General features: G+C 33.7%; 1 protein-coding gene across 7 annotated transcripts in view; it reads left to right on the plus strand.

The window, feature by feature from the left end:
• Positions 1–24,309, plus strand: part of Grik2 (glutamate ionotropic receptor kainate type subunit 2) — a 631,845-nt gene that overhangs the window by 601,999 nt on the left and 5,537 nt on the right. For all 7 annotated transcript variants that reach the window (XM_052751379.1, XM_052751385.1, XM_052751382.1 and 4 more), the window contains one exon: positions 15,473–15,723. In XM_052751379.1, coding sequence (XP_052607339.1) covers positions 15,473–15,723 — 251 coding nt within the window. The remainder of the gene's footprint in view (positions 1–15,472; positions 15,724–24,309) is intronic.

The raw sequence follows: 24,309 nt of genomic DNA on the forward strand, positions 1-24,309 counted from the left end.
GCTGTGATAAAGACCAGGACCAAAAGCAACTTAGGAGGAAAGGGTTTACTTCTACTTACAGCTCCGCACCACAGTCTGTCTCTGAGGGAAATCAGGGCACAAACCTAGAGGCAAAAGGCATGCAGTCCTGTAGGAGTGGCACCTACTAAACTGCTCTTCAAGGATCGCACAGTCTGCTTTTTACAGCACCCACGGTCATGCTGAGTTTGATCTGGGCCCTGCCTTCATAGATCAATATGGTGGGGGTATTCTCTCAACAGAGGTTCTCACTTCCAAAGTGATCATTGCATCAAGTTGACATAAAACTACATACATACAAACATAGTAAGAGAACAAAACAAATTTTGACTACAAATCTGAAGTGTAATCTTTCCCTTTTTATAGCCTGTTGAACTCTTGGTTGATCAGATCAACTCCTGCCATTCTGGAAAAGGCTTAGGTATCATAGAATAGTTTTATTAATACATACAAGGCTATGTGTCTGAGCAATTTATGGAAATTGATTTAGATTACATGTCTCAGAAAAATACTTTTGGTTATTTAAGATTAGGCAAGAATTTACAAAATATTTCCAAGTTTGATAGTTATGCTTCTGTAATTTTAGTGAAAGGATATATGAATCACAAGTACTACAAAAATTTTTAGCACATTATTCTTTTTTATCATTAAATAATGTAGAGATTTATTGAAATATCTTATTACTTCTGAATTATATTAAATTAACTTAATACATATTTGTCTCATTCTGAATGAAGCAAATTTAGGATGAGTAATATAAGTGCATATGACACTTTGCATTGAACTATATTTTATTTCTTTATTATATACTTTGTTTCTCTTTCATTTAATACAAGTGAGTTCTTAACTTTAGTGAGTTCTAATTTATTCCAAACAAAGAAGAATATCAAAATGTTTTTCAAGCTCGGCATATCAGGAATGAGTTTCAATTCTCTCATAAACTTCATCAGAGAAATTTGATGTATGAATAGGTAGTTCACACTTGCCTCTTAAACACGTCACTCTGTGGGAGAATATTCCAGGCAGGAATTTATGACTTCCTATTTCACACCTCATCTAGAAGTAAGGTTTCATGAATTATTTATAGTTTTCAGTTATTAATAAACACAATGACACACAATTACACTTGAATGAAATAAGCTCTTGTGCAGAACCATATCCAAAGTTTTCACATTGCTAGCATTTGGTTCCTTATCATGATCAATTAAACTGGAGACTATCATTGTATTTACTTAGTTTAAAATCTTATTTACCCATAAGCTAATAGAAGAAAAAATTTAGAGGAATATATTAAGGCATGACAAAAATGATATTTTGGGTTTTTCTTTTTTCCTCAGAGAGTTAGAGATAAATCCACAAAAAAAGAATATAATACAGGCTTAAGTTTTGGAAAATTTAGAGCACCTACAGGGATTCCCTAGGAGTCTGACTTTATATCCTTAGCAGCTACAATCTTCAATAACAACATTGTACTCTAGTGTGGACAGAGGAAGGAGCTTTCATTCTCACTTTTATTCAGTTGTATTTTTGCTTTTTTATTACTTGGATTTTTCAACATTCTCCTGGAGTTTTATGTGTATGGGAAGTAAATTAACAAATAAAGCAGTATAATTTTTTTGATATGGGAAATTAGAAATAAGTCTGAGAAATTAGACTCTGTCTGTCCCTGAATTTGTTTCTGTGTTTTACAGAGATGCTAGCCTGCCAGGCTCCTCCAGCATGCTTCACTGGGGCCTGCTGCTCCATTCATCACTCTTAGTGTGATGATTACTGCCCAAAGTGTGCTGTGAACGTGCTGAGTGGCTGGGAGAGAAGCTATTTAATTAGGGCAGCTCTGTGTACACAAATACCTCAGTAGCGGCGACGTGAAGGCCAATGCTAAACAAGCACAAGCTGGTTTAATTAAGTGTGTGGTGGTGTTAAATTCCTTCCAGTTTTCCTGATAGCAGCAATATTATTTTAATGTGACATTTACTGTGTAGTAGAAATTGGAAGCTGTGGATGTTTTTACACATAATATGTTGACTGAATTTTCTAGTTCACTTGAAATAATATTTCAGAAATGCTCTGGGAGTGGTAAAATTCAAAAGGCAAATCACAGCAGTTTCCATAAGGAATATTTAGGACTTGTGAGCGCCATAATCTTTCCTCTTAATACACCATAGGTGATAATGTGCTTAAAAAAGCAGGGAGCATTTCTCTTTAATGGAACTTTTTTGCTCTGTACTAGAAGCTTTTTGGTTTCTCTTTTGGAAGATTGAGTGCATATTACACTTTAAGGACCAGGCTTGCAAGCTGGTAGGAATGCAGTAGGTAGAGGGAAAAAAAATCTCTAGGGTCAGTTAGATTTATTATGTTTTGCTTTGCTCAGTTTGGTTTGGTAGAAATATTGTAGACAGACTGGAGGGTCTCATTACTATTACTTTTTATAGCAATGGGGTAGTGACATGTTCCTTCCCTTTGCAACTTTCCTCACAACTTCCATTGTATGTGAAATGTAAGGCCCTGGGAAGAACATGTGTGGAACTAGGCTTAGGCTGTGCATGCCATGTTCATGATATCAGGAGTCTCTGTGACCGGGGTGGTTCCACTTTTATGTGCAGATTTAAATTCTAAATAATTATTGAATAACTGCTTCACAGTTATAGAAAGTATATCTGTGAATACTAAACTAGTTGTGATATCAAGGGAAACATAGAAGACACAGGACCACACTCACCTGCAGTAGTTGAAGACTTCAACTAATGTTCATTGACTCAGGATAAACCAAGATTTATAAATTCAAGGCAGAAAAGAATTTCAAGATTAGATTCTATGAAGTAGAGAGGAAGATGAATCAACATATTTTAACATATTTTTTAAATTTGCATACAATATATTTTGGTTGTATTCTTCCCACTGTCCCATCTTCTCTCAGACTCCTCCTCCCCGCAACTTCATGTTCTTTCTCTCTTAAAAAACAAAGAAAAAAGCACACACACCACACAAAGGAAAATCACAAAGTCCCTTTTGTGTTAGCTACTTGTTCTTGAGCATGCATCCTGCCCTGTCACTCCAGTGAAGAAACCCGAGTTTCCCTCTTTCAAGAGCTATCAACTGCAAATAGCTAACTGGCAAAGGCTGTGGGAGGGGCTTGTACCCACTCTCCTTTCTGTGTTCTGTGTTTTTGTCTGGCTTTACTTGTGCAGGTCTTGTACATACTGTCACATATAGAACTGAGCATGAGGTAAAAGAAGGAAAGAAGCTCTTGGGAGGAAAGTAAGACATTGCAGAGACCAAGAGTGTAGACTTCTCTGAGATGGCAGTTCAGTCTATGAGTCATATACAGGAGTGTTGCCCATGCTTTCAATTTCAGCACTTAGGTGGCAGAGGCAGAGGGATCAAAAGGAACTCCAGACTTCCTAGGTAGATTTGTATGCCAAGGCTACACAGTGAGATTCTGTCTCAGAAAACAAACAATAAAGATAACAAACAACAACAAAAATATACAAAAACCATCAGAAACAAAAAGAGTTATATGTAGGTTTTGAATCTATTTTCTTTGAAGAGTTGTTGGGAAATCTAAAGGAGATAGGCTGGTTACTGAGTGTCACCTGACAAGATTACAATTGATAGTATCACATGGACGTGCAGGATAGCAAAACAAAGTCCATTATTGAAGGAAGTGACAGCTGGCGCTTACCTAGGGCGTGAACCTAGAGGCACGAACTGATGCAGAAGCAGAGGCCATGGAGGAGTGCTGCTCACTGACTTGTTACTCTGTGTTGCTCATCCTGCTTTTTTATAGAACCCCAGGCCACCAACCAAAAGGGGGACTCACCCATAATGGATTTGACCCTCCCACGTCAATCACTAATTAAGAAAATGTCCTACAGGGTTGCCTATAGCTCTATTTTATGGAGGCACTGCCCCAGCTGTGGCTTACTCTTCCCTGATACTCTAGCTTGCATGAAATTGTTGTAAACTTAGCCAGCACACTACTCAAGGTCACATTCCCAGAAGGTTGATTTGTAGCCACTTTAACTTACTTACATATGAAAGGAACATTGTCAGCAAATGTTATTGAGTTGGAGCTCTTGTTTCTGAGCTGTCTCAGACCAAACTCTTACAAGGGTAAGAGCTCCTGCCCTTTTCCAAGGCCCTGTGATTGTTGCTGTCTTTATATTTTGACTTAACATTACAATTAAAAACTACTGAATTTGTATGTAATAAATTCAAAGATGAAGTAGCCATATTTATAACACCCCAAAAGAGAGTATGAAGAAAGTTTGAAGTTAAATTTGAAGAGTTTTTACTGCATATGCAGCTGTTATATATGCTTCATTATCATATTTAATAATTTAGCTATAAATTTTACTCCTGTAAAATATTTTATACTATGAATGAAAAATATTTGTATTAGTACTTCTTGAACAAGTTTTAACTTATATGTACCCTATCAGCCTACATGCCACTATGAATTATGTCATTAAGTTTTATTATGGTAATACTGTACTCTTACATGTGAAAAATATGGATTCCTTTGTTTTGTTTCAACATTTAATGTTAAGTGAGATCTACTGCTTCTTTATTTCTCATTATTTAATGAGTAGGATATATGTAATTGGTACCAAAGGAGGCACATTGTTTGAGGCAGACGTCAATGTTTATAAAAATAGATATCAGTATGAGAAGCATGTTTTCTTCTGGTTCTACTCATCATCCATTTCTATAATTCCCAATTCATCATATAATAAGTACTGTAATATTCATCATTATAGATGCATGAAATTGCTGGCCTTCAGGTTTTCAGCTTTACTGAAATAAATGAATACATTTGTCTTTATTAGTTTAACATAATGCCCAAAAATTGACGCAAATTATTCATCTTTCTGCAGGTCAACTCTTCCATTAAAATGCATTCTATTTTTCTTTGCATAAAGCAGCATAATTTTAATATTACTAAAGTGATTGTGTAAGAGACAATTGGAATATAATAATTTTTAGAAACTGAACTAGGCAAAAAGAAGTGAAATTACACCTGTAGATTCTATGTATTCCGGACATACTTCTTTATGTCTAGATTACATGTCATTAAAAACCGATGAGAATTCAATAAGTTTTGCCTGTTCTGCAGATACTGACAGTCTCTGCATGCTGGAACCTAGAAAGCTTCCAGAGTAGATTTATGGAATAGGGAGAAACAGTGTGAGCAGCCTTCATTAATATTGTAAATCATGACCAAATGTACCCAAACTATGTAGAAATGCATAATTCTCACAGAAACAGAGCAACTTGTAATTATTTTATATACAAAGTCAGGATCACTGAATTCCTTTAGTGTTCTGTGTAGATCAGACTAAGAACATGAATTCAAATTCTATTTTAAATTACTTTGTCACAGTGAACATGCCAAACAATCACATTAAGGTTGCTGGGCTGACTATAATCATCCCTCCTATAAAAAAACAAATTAGTTGAAGGGTTAAACATATGAAAAGGAAAAGTCAAAGACAAATGGCTTGTATTTACTATTCTAATGTGATAGGAACATCCTTAGCAGGCTACATGGTACTCAAAGCCATCATACTCAAACTTACTCATATTCTAGTCTCATGAATATGTCCCAGGTGTACTAGGGAGTGCTGTGTTTATGAATACATTTTATTTACTTCACACAAACATCCTTTGTGATCATTAAATATCTAAATATTATTTGAATATTTCTTCAAATAGATTGTATTATTTTATGCAGAGGTTGTATAGGGATTATTGTTTGAGATCTCCTACAGATAAATACAATTTCCATCCAAAACATTCTACTTATTGATATGTAATACAGATATTTAACTTTGAATTTTATTATACACTTACTATTGTCAAGTAATATAAAGTATTTACCTCATTTTAACAATGTATTATTAGAATATTGTTATATATCAGAGTAGCATTTAGTATACAGACAAGTTGATTAGATGATGTACAGTTCTTACATGCCCTCTACCCCCAAATATGCACAGATTCCCTTATAATCACATACTTTGCCAGAACAGTGTATTTATTAGTTTACAGACCTATATTGACATATCAACACATAGGGTCTCTATTTTACATTAGGATTGACTCAGTGTTGTCCAGTAATGGATTTGAATGGATATATAGCCACAGATGCTCTTCATTGTAGTATCACTGGGTAGCTTCATAGCCCTGAACACATGTACTTTGTCTATAAATCTCTTCTTTCCCTTGAATTTCTTGGCAATCATTGATAATTTTACTGGCTACAAAGTTTCTCCAGAATTCCATGTGCTTGTAAGCAGGCCTTTTCTGGTTAACTATTTTTCATGTAGTAGTATGTGCTTAAGCTTTACAGACTTTATATCTAATTTCTTCAGAGCTCTGAGCACTGTCTGTTTCCTGATTGTACCACAGATTATTATCACACCCATCTTCCATATGATATCTTGCTTGCTTCTAATACTTATACATTGTTCATAAAACTCTGTACACATCCATGTACAGACTTTTGTTTACAAAAGGTCATAATTGCTGAATGACATGTTAAGAACATGCTTGGAATAGAAAGATGAGCATAGTGTGATTTGCTTTTGGAACTGGATATTTGTCCTGCAGCTCTAAAGCACTATGAAAAATTTTAAGCAAAATCTGATGTTCATTGATTTGCACCTACCAAGTAAGTGACATGATTACTGTTACAGGCAGTATGAAGGATGTCCCAATGCCCCCAACGGAATGGCATTCTATGATGATAATATAATAAACTGATAAATCAATTTTCAATATGAAATTGCTCTTTCATGTTTCATTCCTAAGAATTTCTTATATTCTTATTATATTAAAGAGTTTTAATGGCTTATAAGATACAAAGAGTGAAGAGCAGATCAACACCTATTTTGTTCTTATGTAAGTATAGTTAGAAATGAGCTCATGCAATGTGTCATGGCCACATACAGTAAATTCTGCATTTCAATGTATAATATTAAGATGATCACATCTAATTAGTAAATGTGTTAGATAATATGATTTAATATATGTATTCCTTGTTCATAATCTTAAGTATGTAAATTGTTGAAGGTAAAATAATAAGCAAATGTTATTTAATGTCTGAATGTATTTAACACATTCTATATGCTTATTTCGTGCCAGGAACACTGTAAGCAAAACAGATAAAATGTCTATAAATACATAATTTGTACTCTATTGGAGTAGATAGTTATTAATCAAATATTCACAGGTTTCTACTTTTAAAAATAAACAGACCAATTCTATATAATAAGAAAACAAAATCATTATGTTTTCAAACACCGTAGTAATACAATGATATTGAATGTAATTAAATTTAAATAATTTAGTAGTACATCTGCATTAATATTTCAAGGGGATCATCAGGACCTCAGAGGTCACAAGATTCTGCACCACTGAGGAATCATGGTGTGGTTCTAAACTTAGAACTTTCACCATGGAGAGACTAGCTTGAAAATAAGATTTTAAGATTTATTATGCTTATATTTATCAAATATACACATCACCATAGTAATTAGAGAGTCCATTTATAAAAATGAATATAGCCAAGGAAAGCTGTCAAGTATAAACGTTGATAATTCTGGCTCCACCACCACTTTTTTTTTTTTTTTTTTGCTAGAAGAGCTTTTAATTATCAAGGAACAGACCAAGAAAACTCTGGTTATTAAAAGAAGTACAGGAATTTATAATTACATCTATCATCATAGTGCTGAATTAAATTAATGAGAACTGGATAGGATTCATATGGAATCTTCTCCTGCTTACTGCCAAGCATGACAACCTTAGCTAGATCTCGAGGACTCATGTGGCTCTTAAAACTCATCTTGTGATCTCCATACACATACTGCGGCACACTCTAATCTATACATGCAAATTCATGCATGCATACACAGAAAATAAATATGTTTAGAAGAAATAAAGCAAATAATATGTAATTGTTTACCTACCTAACACTCACAGAGTCTAATCATATGCTAACTTAAAGGAATTCACGATTAGAGGTTATTTTTTTTAAATAGTTGTAGACTAACATCTTTCAGAAAGGAAGAATAATTACAACACAATTAAAACTCTTTATAGGAGTATGTAGAATTCTTTATGCTAAAAATCATGGCATAGTCACTTACTCACCAGTATGTACAAACTGGTAGAGTACATAAATGCACAGTATTTGAGTAATCAAAATTAACATTAATACTTTAATTCATGAAAATATTCTTCTGAAACCAGAAAGAGCAACTAGTACCTAGATGTTATCTAAATTTGAATCATGGCCAGCAGAGCATATAGCCATGATAGCTAGATAAATAACAATATAAAGTAAAGGAAGCCAAAGTCTTTCAGGAAGTGATTAGAAATTGCTTGTCATGAAAATGAGCAAGGCCCAACATTCCCCTTACACACTTAAAAAATGTCAAAAGACTTTAAATGTTGCTGTGGGAAAAAAGCTATAGATTTGGGGTTTCTTTCATATGTTGGTTTAGTTAATCTTACTATATTTCTTGTTGCTCCAACAGTTTTGCACAATTTAGTTTTAGGCATGGAGACCTCAGTGGCACTGAAGTACACACTGGACAATGATTCATAAACGTGTGGGACAACAGATAGTAATGGGCATGGTGACTGAAGTCCCATGAGCTCCACATACAGAGGCAGGAGCGTAATGCTGATGGAGACAGGCACAGCGATCTCAGAAGGAAGAGCACATTTTTGACAGAGGGGAAAGATGTAATAACATTAGTAATTATTGTTACTAAAGGCTTTATTGTAAATAAATACTAATTATTCTTTTTTCAAGGCAGTAAAAATTGAGCTCAATAGAAAAGATATAGCTGAACTTTTTCTTTGTCCCACCTGGTCCTCAGCTGCTCAGACCCACGGCTTATATTAATTAAAACTTTAGGCCATTAGCTCAGGCTTTCCATTGACTAGCTTAAACTCAGCCCATTTCTGTTAATCTATATGTTGCCACATGTTCCATGGCTTTACTTGTGTGACATTACATGCTACTTCCTGGATGGCAGGCTGTTGTCTCCTGACTCAGCCTTTCTCTTTCAAGAATTCTCCTTGTCTTTTTATCCCACCTATACTTTCTGCCTGGCTACTGGCCAATCAGCATTTTATTTATTTGTTTATTTATTTATTTATTTATTTATTTATTTGAGACAGGGTTTCTCCGTGTAGCTTTGTGCCTTTTATGGATCTCACTCTGTATACCAGGCTGGCCTTGAACTCATAAAGACCTGCCTGCCTCGGCCTCCTGAGTGCTGGGGTTAAAGGTGTGCACCACCACTGCCTGGCCTCAGCATTTTATTTATTAACCAATCAGAGCAACATTCACAGCATACAGAACATCCCATAGCAAAAAAAGACTTTTCAGAAATATTAATAGATATGAAGGAAATTTTCATCATTGAGTGTTGTTTTTTGTTTATCTTATTATATTTATTAAGAAAAAGAAAAGATGTACATGATAATAGAATTCTGCTACCACAGCTGGATGAATTAGGTCCTACTCCCACTGTTAGACCTTAAAGAAAATAAGTTGAGAGCTCTCATGGACATATAGCGATGTAATCTTGTGTCACACCCCAATGAACTTTGACTCTGAATAAGATAACAATAAATATCCATAGAACTGATGATATCAAATGACAACCTTCATTAAGAGATAGAGAACAACAAAGAAAAACCCATACATATTACAAGTATTTTTTTTCTGTTTGCTCTTTAATACATAGCTAGAACCCTTTATTTTGCTAGCTCTTACTGTGAATTAATAAATAATATTTCCACAGTAATCAAAACTCTTTCATTCACAAATTACTTAAAAATGAAATATAAATCATATTTCAAAAAAAAGGTATGAGTCAAGATTCAGTTTGGGAAACATCATTTTGAGTTCTAAAAAAAAAAATATTTATTGTAGCCAGAAGTTTTCTCCAGTCCCACCCAGCCCTGTGGTGGGGACAAAACTCTCTCACCCACAGCCCCACAGCCACTTATAAAATAATCCTGAGAGGCTTAATATTATTTACAAACTGTATGACCTATGTCAGGCCTCTTGCTAGCTAACTCTTATATCTTAAATTAACCCATTTCTATTCATCTATCTTTTGCCACATGTTCTGTGGCTTTACCAGTCTGCTGACATGCTGTTCCTTGGGTGGCAGGCTGGCATCTCCTCTGCCTCTGCCTTTCTTCTCCCCGTTTCTCTCTTAAATTTCCTGCCTGGCTATATCCTGACTCATCATAGGCCAGAGCAGCTTCTTTATTAACCAATCATAGCAGTGCATATTCACAGTGTACAGAAAGGCATCTCCCAGCAATTTATGGAAAAGATTACCTCATTTCTGATCTTTTTAATTAGTCAATTAATATCCAATTCTAATTTGAAAGTAAAGAAAAATGAAAAAGAGTGATGACATATGTCTGTGATCTGGCAATTTGGGAGACAGACAAAGGCTGGAGAGTTATGAGTTAGAGGCCAACCTGGACTACATGATGAATAAAGAAACATTTAGTAGGTCTGTTGGGAGATGCACTGAATGTGGCTTTTTTTCTTAAAACACAGTAGCTATTAGAAGGTGTCATGAAGAAAGCCTACCTTCGTATTGGTACGCCTCTGCCAGCATTAAAGTCATATGAAGTCCATTTATCTCATTGTTACTGTATCATTAAGATGCACTGAAAGAGTATAAGGAAAAATGTACAGAGAATTAGAGGGCCTTGTTATAGTAAGTAATGCAATGAATTATGTCCTGCGGGCTTATACTTTGGAATAGATTATGCATGCTGTGAGTTATGCACAGATAAGGCAGAGAGAATAGTATAAAGGAAGATACAGGGGCAGGAACAAAAGGAAAAGATGATTGGAAAAGATAGATGTGAAGACCAGTGAAGGGAAGATAAGGTACAGGGAAGAAAAGAAACAAAAGAAACTAAGGAAAGGGAAGGTACAGCTAAAAGGAATGGGCAGGTAGGGATGGAGGAAGGACGAGAGGAAGGAAGAGAGGAAGAAAGGAATTATTTCTCATAATAAACTCATACATTAGCTCAAGACATAATTTGTTATCTGTTTACTCTTTTTAAAAAGCTTTACTATAGTATTTGAAGATATTTCAATGAAGTAATAAGTTTACATAAAGTTATTTCATATGATTTAATAGTTGAGATGTTATGAATAACTTTGTAGCTGCATAAATGCTAAATTGCTATTATGCAATTTTTCTGGGTGCATACATTCATTGTCATTGCATTTAGGGTAGTCTACCATCCATGTCCTGACCAGGCACAACCCTTCTCTTCTCAGCTCAGATAAGCTCAGGTGTGCTTAGGGTGGTCTGGTCACAGACTGAAATGGTCTCTATACCTTCTGTGAGGGTTCATTTTTGTAGTTCAAATCTTAAATATCTGATAGTTCAAAACACTTCCATGGAGTAAATGTACACGTATGCTTTCTTCCTCCTGACTCTTGGATTGTCCCTCTCTCTCTTCCCTCTTATGTAAGCTAGGTAAAAAGCATATATTTTGTTAACTTGAAAGGAGATAATTTCAAAACTACAATGTTCCTTTCAGGCTGTAGAATATGTATGGTAACTAAGGAATGTCCCAAGAGAGGAAGAACAGAAAAACAAACAAATAACAAACAAACAAAACTAATGACCAGAATTTTCATCATGAAGATTCAGAGATTAATTTTGGCTTCAAGAAGTATTTGTTTTCTTCTAAAAGAAAAGGCTTGATGTATCTACCCACATCTCACAAATGATGAGAGTATCTGACAGTTTAAATGAATCTGGAACTAAAGACATCTGTTACTGTAGACACTGAAGCATCCCAGGCCACTTGTCTGTGTCTTGTTTCATTCATGTGTAGTTATCTGCTCTTTATGCATTGGTGGTTTCACTTTCAGATGTGAGAGAATTTGCTATGGTAGACACATAAATAAAATGTAAAGAAACTTTTGAAAATTACACTGCTTGGTGGACATGGTGTACTTGGGAAGTACAGCCAGGTTGATTTCTGTGTTTTCAGTACTTGAGAGGCAGAGGCAACTGGATCTCTGTGATTTGAGGTCAGTCTGGTCTACATAAATGATTTCTGGTCCAGTCAGGATTGCAAAGTGAGAACTTGAGAACTTGCTAATTATGTGTAAGAAACTTTGTAGTAATGTGACTCCTCATGTCCTTAAGCTTAACTTCAATGTCATCAGCTCCTTACTTTCAAGTTATAGGCTGAGCTAGCCTGTGTTTTAGTAGATTTCCCCATTACTTTGATAGAATATGCTGACAAAAGAAAGTTAGAAAGAAAAGGTTTATTTTAGCTGACAGTTCAAAGTATAGTCTGTCACCATGGTGGGGCAATCAAGGTGGCAGGAGCACCAGATCATACCACACCCACAGTAAGAAAACTAATAAACACAAAAGTCGATCTTTCTCCATCTTTACAGTCCAGGATCCCCACTCAGGGAAGGATGCCACCCACAGAAGGTGGGTCTTCCCTCATTAACACAACCAGTATAGTAGACTACAGGCAGACTTAACAGCACAGCTCCCAAGTGATTCTATATCTCTCAAGCTAATAATTGACACTAACCGTCATACTTGGCAATTGGTACTTGAACTAAGCTTGTGACTACTTTTCTACTGCTATGACAAAACACCCTTACCAAGACAGATTATTGAAGAAAATGTTTAGTTTGAGGATCATGCTTGCAGAGGGACACAGTCCATGACTATTATGGCAGGGAGCAAGTCAACAGGCAAGCAGGCATAACACTCATGCAGGATCTTAGAGATTACATCTTCAAAAAAATTGAAGTATAATGTCTTTTTAAATTTTTGTTTATTTTTTCAGTTATCTATCTATTCTCTATCTATCTATCTATCTATCTATCTATCTATCTATCTATCTATCTATCTATCTATCTGTGGCTTCTTGAAGTAGACTTTCTCTGTGTAGCCCTGTTTGTCCTGGAACTCATTTGTAGACCAGGCTGGCTCACTCAGAGATCTGGCTGCCTTTGCCACCAGGTGCTGGGATTAAAAGCATGCACCCTCACATCCAGCTCTTTTTATTTTGAGATTATTATGTAATTACAACATTTCTCTTTTCCTTTTTCTCCCTAAAAATCATCCTGCAAATTCCCCCTTGTTCTCTTTCAAATTCATTACTTCCTTATCTAAGAATATATTTGCATCAGATAGACTGAGAAAGTTATATTTAGTAATATATACATATATGCATGTAATAACAATTAATGAAAAGAGAGGTCTTACAACTTAATCAACAAGCATGAGGCAGAGAGAGCTAACTGAAAATAACATGGGCTTTTGAAGTGTTAAAGCAAACTCTCAGTGACATACCTCCTCTAACAAAGACACACCTCCTAATTCTTTGTAGGTAGTTCTACTAAGTGGAAAGCAAGTATTCAAATTTATGAGCCTATGGAGACCATTCTCATTTAAACCAGCACATTACTCTCCCTTTAAAAGTACTTAAACTAAGTCAGTGACAGTTAATAAGTTAATTTCAGTTATTCGCTATCATTGATTACATTCCTTTCTCATTTCTATATATATTTCTAAATATTAAAAGGGAGTGTTCTATACATAAATATGTGGTACTTTTTAGCAGTAATGCCTTATTGTCAACTTGTGGTGGGTAATCCACTACATTGAAAATAACCTGTGATATTAGTGGTGGCCTATGGTAACCTTTCAGCCAATAACTTGAAAAGTTGAGGTCAACTACTGGTACTAAGAGTTTTATTTGATAGCATACAATGTTTAGTTGGGGTGTGGCCACATTATATGATAATAACTTTTTATAATCCATATAAACTTCTTATGAACCATATAAACCCTTATATGTGTGTATATATTTTATCAAGTTCCTAAAGTAGTGGTCTTGAAAGGGCCTCTAGTGTTTGTTGTTCCTCCCTGTTCTCTTCTCTACCCTGACCTCTCATCTCTCTCCCCATTCAATTCTCATCTTCTAATTTCCCATTTATGCCTTTAAAACACTGTGTTGTCTTTCATCTTCCTTGGAAGATTTCTTCCCTCATCCTCACTCCTAAATGATTACATACCATCTGTAGGTATTTTAAATGAAACACACATATCTATAGCAGAGAATATGCAGTTCTTATCTTCCTGGATCTAGCATAGTGATTTCAGACAAGGTGTCACAGAGCTGAGGCTGGCCCTGAAATTGCTTTGCAGCCAGAGATGATCATGATTCCTGATCTGCCTGTCTCTTCTTCCCAAGTGCTGGGAGCACAGTACACCTCTTTGCCCAACTCTGTCCATCATTTTCAACAGGATATTACCGGATCATTACTAAGATTTTCCCTTATTTTACTAAGAGATCTATAAGTAGTAACATATTTACATAAATCATCATTCACAGCACTGACTTAAAATGTAAAGGTCTAACTTTTTTTCTGTTAGGTAGAAAAGCATTATAGGGGAATTTGTGCCCCTACCCAAAGAACATAAAAGTTAGTGTTCTTGGAAGAAACTTTGGAAACAAGGCTTCTGAGTAGGAATAAACAGGACCAGTCTTTTGTGGCAGATGTTGAAGGGTGCAGATGTTTTGATATTTCTATCTATGCTCTGGGCATCCTATTAACAAGATTGTACTTACCATGTAGTTGCTAATATATGTATATACTCATAATACAAATATAAATTTTGTTTATATTCTAGTCTCTCCTGAAAGGAATACAACCAAAAACTTAAGATTATTGATAACAATTAAGACCTATTAACACTATTAGGTCATGGGTTCCTGAAATTATAAATGACATTGCCATAATGATTTTTATAACCCAAGTCTAAGCAAGCAGTGACATTTTATTGACAACAAACAGCAAAAAAAACAAACAAAAACAAAAAACAAAAACAAAAAAAACCCCGAATGTCCTATGTCCACACATCAGGGAATACCATTGACACTTGCCTGCTAATCACAGCAGCCTTAGCCTACTGCTTTATATACAGAGATAAAATTCTCCACAGCTTTCCTAGATTTCCAGCCTCAGTGTAGAATTGTTTCCTGATAGGAACTAAACACTTTTCTATTTCAATCATTCCATTAGTCACTTCCTCTTTACTATTTTATTGATTATCCAATACTCCAGGTCTGTCTTTCAGATGGAGTCGGTTTCTGTCATACAAAAAAAGATCTTATCAGACTTTATAGTCTAAATTTCCATCATTCTGTACAAAGAATATACACTAACAAAAAGTCTAGAAAGCTGACTTGCGTTAGCTATCCTACTAAGTTTTTGATTATTGTGTTTTTCTGTGTTGTTTTCACTACTAACAGTGCTTAGAAGCATTTGTAAAACCTCTGTTCCCCACTTGTGATCTTGATTGTAGAATTCCGTTCTCCTTGAAGAGGTTAACCGTGCATTCTTCTCCAGGTTCTCCGTACCGAGACAAAATCACCATAGCGATTCTTCAGCTGCAGGAGGAGGGCAAGCTGCACATGATGAAGGAGAAGTGGTGGCGGGGCAACGGCTGCCCGGAGGAGGAGAGCAAGGAGGCCAGCGCCCTCGGGGTCCAGAACATCGGTGGGATCTTCATCGTCCTGGCGGCCGGCTTGGTGCTCTCGGTGTTTGTGGCAGTGGGAGAGTTTTTATACAAATCCAAAAAAAACGCTCAATTGGAAAAGGTAAATGTCACATTTTTGCGATTTAAAACACTTATTTTTCTTATGATAAAACACAAATGACAATTTTTCTTCTATTTCTAACCATGAGAAATGCTTTGAGCTGTGGCTGTTGTCTCATATCATTCATTCTATAACTAAAATATATATTTTGTGAAATATATTCATATATTTCATAAAAACTCATGATCATCCTCATGTCTTTAAATTTATTGATAAAATGTTTACTTGTCAGTGTGCAGGACACATAGATATATCTATCTTATTTAGAACTAAATAAGGAGAATTTTTTTTTTTTGCTTGAAATTCATTGCTGTTATATTAATGGAGGGATACAGTTACTGAGGGAAGAAAAATCAGAAACTGTATTAGATAACTAAAAATAGTTTGTCAAAAACAATCCCAGATAGTAATTTGAAGATGCATAGTAAGTAAGTTTGACTTCAGTGGAATTACTCTAATAATTTTTATTAGCACATCTTAGCTTGCATTAGAAATACCATTGCTAATTTTCGGAATTAGTAAATATATACAAATATTATGGTTTTGCCATTGCATATTTTTCTTAATGAGTCTTTTACTTACTCTATTCAAAGTCTTTATGAAATATGTACAACCACAAAAGTGTTAATTTAATTTTTCTTTGTACCTTAATATATTTAGTCACTTGTAGAGATACTTTTTTATTCTAGTTGAAAAATTTGTGATCATTTAGCTTCTATATTTCTAGTTCTATACTTTGTTCCTATAAATATTAAAAAAATCATGAAAATCACAAAGATAGCACACATCACCTCTGTATGTATGTTTATAATTTTGAAAATGAAACGAGCAACATTTTTTCTATCTTCCTGTGCTTTATTTATTGTTCTGTATATAATAATCTTGGTTTTTTTGTTTTTAATAGAAATATATATTTTTAGGTCTTTAGTAAATGTATGAGTGATGTTTTATTCTTCTTAGTATTGGTAAAGTTTATGAAGTTTATTGATAAAATTCAAAGATCAGAAAAAGTGGTATTTAGAAATATAATATCAAACAACAAAATATGTAAAATTCATTCTGATAATATTCTTTGAATACATATACCAGAAATTATTTTTGTAAAATTATAGTTGACAATATCTTCCCTTGGCTTGAATGACTTATGTTACAATTGTTGATCCACTCTTAAACCAGAAATTTGAATACATGTTAAAGATTTTCCTTGATTATAGTATGTGACAACTTTTAGTCATCTTTTACAATGAATATTTTGATAGCCCTATTCTATCTGACATAACAATGCATAAATTTTGAAATTTTTAGGCATTCGAACAGCTTATTTTCTAACAACATCAAGACTGGCTATTTCTGGTTACATGGCTAAGACAAATTATGTTATGTTAATTTGAGTTGGTTACTTACAAGTCCACTCTTGATACTGTGATTCTTTCGATGGTGTGAAAATGGCTTTGAAAGCAAATATAAAGGACTAACCAATGGACAATCTCATCAAGGCATTAATTAACACTTTTCAATAATTTGCCAATAACTGATATTTGGTTACTTTAAAATAAATCCTATATTTATGAAAGGATATTGGGTTTTCAAGTGAGAATGTCTAACCATCCATATGTAATGATTCTCGTAAGTCTATCTTAATATTAAAATAAAACAAATTAAATCTAGACACTATTGGTATTGTATTGTCATTATCTCTAGATGTTTCTTCATTTGATTTACCTGAGCTTTGTCCTTAATAATTAAAAAAATATCATTTCTTTTCATTAAATCTCAAGGGGTGTGGTTATTTAATTTTGAAAATAAATCTAGTTGGTTGTTACCACCTCTAACTGAGTCTGTCAAACTCTTCAGATATTCAACCTCTGCAATCTGTGGCCTTAACACGACTTTTAAAACATTATTAAATAAATTAATGTGTATTGAGAGTAGCTGGGGCTGCGACTGTCCTGATAGTAGATGAACATTTGGCCACATTCACTGATTCTCACACAGACTCTAAATTGCCTCTAAATGAACATAAGAGCCTGCAGCACATGTCCCTGGCCATAGCTGCAGTGTTTCACTTTCTCTCCAGCTTGCACATTCCTCCAAACACATTAAATTATTCGTGGGTTCCCAGAGTTATTATACCTTTCTTTTTGACTGGAGTGATCATTGTCCTTTGTTCTTCTTTGTATAATCCTATCAATCATTTTAGGACAGGCAGTGCACATTAAATTGTCCAGAAAGGTACCCTCATTGTAGGGTATAATGTGTCTGGTGACTTGGCATAGGTTTGTTTCTGTAAGATATAGATGTGTTTCAATACCTATATTAATGAAAAAGAATGTGACTTGCATATTATTTTATGCTTAGTTAGCTGTACATTACATCATTTAAAATATTCCTCCCCATATCATGACAGATGGAAGGTGATTTACATGCTCAAATATTAAGCCTGACTATCTTTTATAGTCACCTCTCATACTTCTCAACACATTATTTCATTTATATTTCTTGGTGTCTTATTTCCAATTATACTTTTCTCTCCTTTAGGAGAAAAACCTAATTCACACTACCCCTTTAAAATCTTCAGGACCTTAAGCAATTTCTCATGGCAAAAATCTCTCTCTCTCTCTCTCTCTCTCTCTCTCTCTCTCTCTCTCTCTCTCTCTGTCTCTCTCTCTGTCTCTGTCTCTCTCATATCTATCCTTAATCTATCATATATCTATATTTCCATTTGTCAGTCTATCATCTATCTGTCTATCATCTACCTAATTATCATGTATCTATTTATTTTTCCATCTACACTTCTCTTAATCTGATCTGTCTAATGTAGCTATCATCTCTCTATCACTAAATCAATAATAAAACTAATTGCAACTATTTGTAAAAATATACAATAGGGAATATCACTGTTTCTAGGTAATTCAATATGTTAGACTAAACAATTATTGATTTATTAATATCAACACCTCCTATTTATTGTGATAATTTAGGTAGGTTTCATTTCTCCATTTTTCTTGGAAAATGTCACTGGCTAGATGATGCAGCAGTTAATCATAACTGAGCATATTTCTGAATTTTACTGTGAACTATATCTATATTTCTATCTATCTATCTATCTATCTATCTATCTATCTATCTATCTATCTATCATCTATATATACATAAACCCATACTTTAATTTATTGTGCATTTATCATTTCTTTAGCTTAGATTTTATTAATAATATTAAAATAAAAGTAAATACTTGTGACGCTTCCCAATTAATATTTATTAAGAAAACGTATCTGCAATGAATTGTTTTGCATGTTAAAGAAGAGCAAAACGCTGCCATTCAATAACCCAGCCCCAAGGCTCCATTGTCAGCTTCCTCTTCTTCCGTCATCCTCAAGTTGACAGGATTTTACAAAGGAAAAAATGTGTTTATCTGAATGAGCTATAATAAACAGGATACACAAACCCTATCTGAATTCAAATTTTATAGTTGAAATTTATGAGCAAGTGATAGACTCTCTAAATTTTCATCTCTAATGATAATAATGAAATGATAATAGTACATATCATTTAAATGTTGTAATAAAATGTCTTTGAGATCTCCTCTTCTAAAATATAATTTGAAACCAAAGTTCTTGAATGTCTATCTTTTCTTATATTTATATGTTTTATAGTTAAACAAAAGGCAGGCTTGATAAAAATGATAGATGAAGCTGAAAAATTTGTATTTTAATGATTTTAAAATTACAAATTTTATTTTCATATAATTACTCATTGGTGTAGTAATTTTCAAAGTAACAATTGAATATTGCTATAAATAGTAATGCATAAAGATAGAGTAAATTGTATTTATGTTAATTCTTGTGAGAAATAAATATTTTATTCACTTTCCTATATTTTACATGACAACTTGAAATTATATAAAGATGTTTTACTTTCTGAGTAAATAATTTATAAGTAGGTATATTTAAATTTAGGATTATATTTTCTTTGACTTTATAAATGCTGTCTAAGAATCCAGTAAAAATTGAATTTAAATAAACACTCAAAGAAAAGTTTGCCCACCTCAGACACTTTCCATTCACTTTAGGGCCATGGATCTCTCTACTCAAAGTTCCTTATAACTGAAGGAAGCTGCTTAGCAAAGAATTTTGGTTCTCAGAGCTGAAGAGACATTGCAGTAGTTAAAAACACTTGTTGCTCTTGTAGAGGACCTGGGTTCAGTTCTGGGCACCTACATGGTGGCTCAGGACTATCTTTAACTCCAGGAGGAGTTCTAGGAGTGTTCTAGGAAGGCCAAAATCCTCTTCTGTTTTTCATGGGCACCAAGCATTAAATACACAGACATACAGAGAGAATACCCAGACATATAAAAATAAATACATAAACAAACATTTGAAAGAATTTTGATTCTCTATTAACTATGATGACTGGTTTTATGAACATATTTCTAAGAAGTTTAATTTTTATAAAGTTATTTCTTATATAATAATTCATCTATAAAATCACTTTTTAACTATTTTGAATTTGCCTTTCTTTAAATGGTAGACATAATTCTGTACCATTTTGTTTTCCAGCAAGAATAATAGCATAACAGTTTGATATTTCTTATTTGTTTTATTTTTAGGAATATTTCCTTCATTGTGTAATTAAAATGAATTTTCCCATACACATTGTTTTTATTGTATAACTTGTATGTAAATTACTGAGTTCCTTCACATGAAAATACAAAGTGATGCCCCAAATGTTTACTTATTATTTTAACCACAAAGTAAATATAGTTAATATGTCTGAAATCTATAATAAATATAGTAGATAACTGTAAATATAAGGAGTGGAGGCACAAGAAAATTCAACTGCTCATTTTGATTTCTGGTAAGATGAAATCAGACTTATTTAGTTTATTTTCAGGACAAAAGATCTTGAGGTTTTAAAAGAAAGCCACATTTCAAGCTGGGTGAATTTCGTTTCATAGAAACCCCAAAATTAAAACAGACTGTTCTCATAGCCTTCTATTTAAATTACTTTTTGAGTTTTGAAGAATTGGTGTAACAGAAGCCTGCTTTTTATAACAATTTATGTATTGCTAAAAGACCAGCAATACAAACAGTCTAAGAAATTATACATGACTACTTTATTCCAACATTTACATTTTACAAGTTATGCCTAAATAAAATACAAGTATCTACACTTTTAATCGGCTGTTTTCATTGGAAGCAGTTCAACTGCATTTTAGTTTTCAAAAGTTAGAAGTTCTAGGATGATGTTCAATGGAAGAGTCTTCAGGTGGAAAGTGTACACTTATTTAGAACTCAAGCTAAAATTGTGAGTAAAACCAAGTAAGTAGTCCTGTTGGAGTCGTTTTTATGTCACCATCTAGAAGCCTGGTGTTCTTCTGTTTCCTGTGATTGTATGACTTTTAAACATGTCTTTTATGTGTGCATCAATTACATCAAAACAGGATGTTTGTCTTCATGTTCTTCTCTGATCTTCCAAATCAGCTAATCCATTCCTGTTATTTGGTAATAATAGCTCATCCTCTGTATCACCATGAACTGTCTTTTAAGATTAAGGCTGGACTTTGACAAATAATTATTCTACCTCTTTTTAGTAAGTGGTTTTACAGGTCTTAAAACATAGTTCCTCCTTTAGGTTAAAGAAAGAAGAAGATCCCAAGACCTTGAACTTACTATTGATAGAGAAGAAAACGCATCTCCAGAGTTAGTTAATGCTTTCCAAAACCAGAGACACTGACCAGTACTGTTTAAACAACTTCATGTTGTAGAAAATGCACTGAGAAATTTAGTTTACTTTTTGTTTATTTTATTTTAGTATTTTCTTTCATTTTTGAGATTATAAATTAAGTATAACATTTCTCCCTTTCCTCTCCCCACTCTCAACTCTCCCATATCCCCTCCTTATTCTCTTCAAATTCATGGCCTCTTTTTTCATTAGTTGTTATTACATAAATATAAGTATTTAACTGGTTCTGTTTTTCTTTCTTCTTTTTTTTTTTCTGAGACAGGGTTTCTCTGTGTAGCTTTGCAGCCTGTCTTTGAACTCACTCTGTAGACCAGGCTGGCCTCAAACTCTCAGAGATCTGCCTCCCAAGTGCACTACCACTGCCCAACTTAACTGTTTCTTTTAAAAATATTTTTCTTTAATGTTATCATGTCTCTGTGTGGGGGGGTCTGTGAATATTAGTGCAGGTAGCTATGGAGGTCACAGGTTAGATGTCCTGGGGTCACCTGATGTGGGTCCTGCAGACTAAATTCTCCTCCTCTGTAAGAGCAGGGAGCACTCTTAGCGGCAGAGTCTCCTCTCCAAATTATGGTTACATGTTTCTTGATTGTTTCTTTCCCTGTGAATTTGTATTGAAAGCATATGTACGTTAGACTGTTAAGTTGGATAAGCAGATTGAAGCCTTTGATCATACTCACTTTTTAATTATTTCAGTCACCAATGTTTGAAGAACTGGTTTTAAAATTTAAAAGATGTAGATAGCACACCTTTGTGTCACTGAGTTTATGACTTCTTAGGTTTTCTTAAAAAAAAGACTCAATATTCAGACTTGTGAATTTATAATTAAAATACTTTAAAAGTTGTGATATGAGAGCTTGTCATTTCTTATATGTATGCAAATAGCAACCCTTGTTTTAAGAATGATCTCACTAGCGTGTAGAAGCTGTAACTATTGCTTAGATAGAGGCTAAGAGCAGAACTGCAGTTTCCAGAAGTTGGGGCAGCAGAGGATAGGGAAGGGGAGGAGGGATTAACCAGCAGGTATCAGGTTATTCTTAGGCAACTACAACCAAGTTCTGGTTTGAGCCAACTTTTATATACAATTGTTAACGTTATTAAAATGTTAAAGCTTTTAAATTAAAAAAAGATCATAATGAATAAGAATCAAGATTTTTCATGTAATTATAATATGAAAATCATTTGTTATTTTAATATTATTATTAAAATGATAAAGTTGGTACATGTAGCTGCTTCGATTTAACAGCACAGTTTCCTGAGCCTGCCTCTTAGTTGTGTGGATGAGACTATTAGCAGGAATGTGATGATCAACACCTTCTTAAAAAGCGTCCATTTCTGTACTGACTGAAAAGCTCCTGAAGCCTGCCGCCCATATTTATTGGTTTTTCTAATTGAAGTAAGGGGAATATAAAAATGTGGAGTGGTGCTCTGCTTTTCTCCATCTCACTGTACTTGAAAACTGTTAATATAAAATATTGGGTAAATTTTGTTTAAAGTCAAGGTTTCTGAGAATACTTTATATTTTGCATATATATTGTACTTATTAATATGTTTATTATTATAAAACACCCCAGGCTGAGTGTAGCATGCTTTGTTGTTTAATGCTCTGACTGATACTTTTTCATTTTTGTATACCTTTTCTGTTTGAGTTATAACTTCAGTAACCAAGCGCTAAAGATGACAGAGAAGAGAATCTAGGCAAATGCTCAGTTGGCAATGGACTCAGGACAATGGAGGCTGGTACTATAGCACAACACTCAGAGAGGGAAAGCTAAATAACAAAGTTCCTGCTTCTGCTCTAATATTATTGATGTCTAAACCTGAGAATTACAATTTGTATTTTCAAGGCTACGCTTTATTTTCTAAAATTACAGCAATTAAGCGAAATTATCTCTCAAAATCTAATGTGTAAATTTTCCTTTGAGAAGGCTTTTGTAAATGTCCTTACTATTTCAAAAAAGCTGCAGTAACACTGAATATTAAGATCAAAATTACTATAATGTTTGAGCATCGGTATTTTAGCCATGAATTTACTTAATTCATGGCTTCCCTGTCATGTCCATTAGGTCAATTCACATTTGTGATATATAAGGTGTTAGGTGTTTGATATTTCTTTAAAAGCTTCCAGTTTCAATCAAATAAGTCAGGGGTAAAGTTTTATTTGGTCATACTAAATTACATTTATTTTTCTTAATATACTAATATTTTTATAAATATTATATGACATTTACATGTTTTATACACTTTAGTCATTTTATTACATATTATTTAATGTGATTTCCTGCGACTGATCTCAATGACTGTTTTGGTTTTCCCCACTGTATGTGCTTCACAGTTCTTGAATAAATGACTAATAAATCTTTCCATAGATATTCAGTCCCTCTAGGCAAAAAAATGATTGTAAATACTTTTTGATGAAAAGTAGAATAATGTTTACTTTTTTTTTTTTTTACTTTTAAGGAATAGAACCACAGGTCACATAAAATATAGATTTATTTAACATAGGACTAATAAGCTTAAATTGGAAAACAAAGCATCTAGTTCTTTTTCATCAGCTGCTGGTTTTAACATAAAGTAAGCTTCAAATATGTCAGAGCATATTTACAGGTGGATTTCTTATATTGAACCATTCTGTGCTGTCCCAGTTTGTCCACATTGTGAATCATACATCTATAGGTTAGGAAGTTAAGTTACTAAGAAAAAATAATTCTGGAAAACCAACAATGGTAATTTTAAATCATTTATGTATTGACTATGTTTTTACTTATAATAAAAATATAGCATAGGGCTTTTCAAATGAGGCATATAAAAGAATTCAAAACCTTCATTTCCAGGGATGTGTAA

Source organism: Peromyscus californicus, unplaced genomic scaffold (assembly GCF_007827085.1).
Source record: "Peromyscus californicus insignis strain IS unplaced genomic scaffold, ASM782708v3 Scaffold_22__1_contigs__length_63687245, whole genome shotgun sequence".
NCBI classification, from domain to species: Eukaryota; Metazoa; Chordata; class Mammalia; order Rodentia; family Cricetidae; genus Peromyscus; species Peromyscus californicus.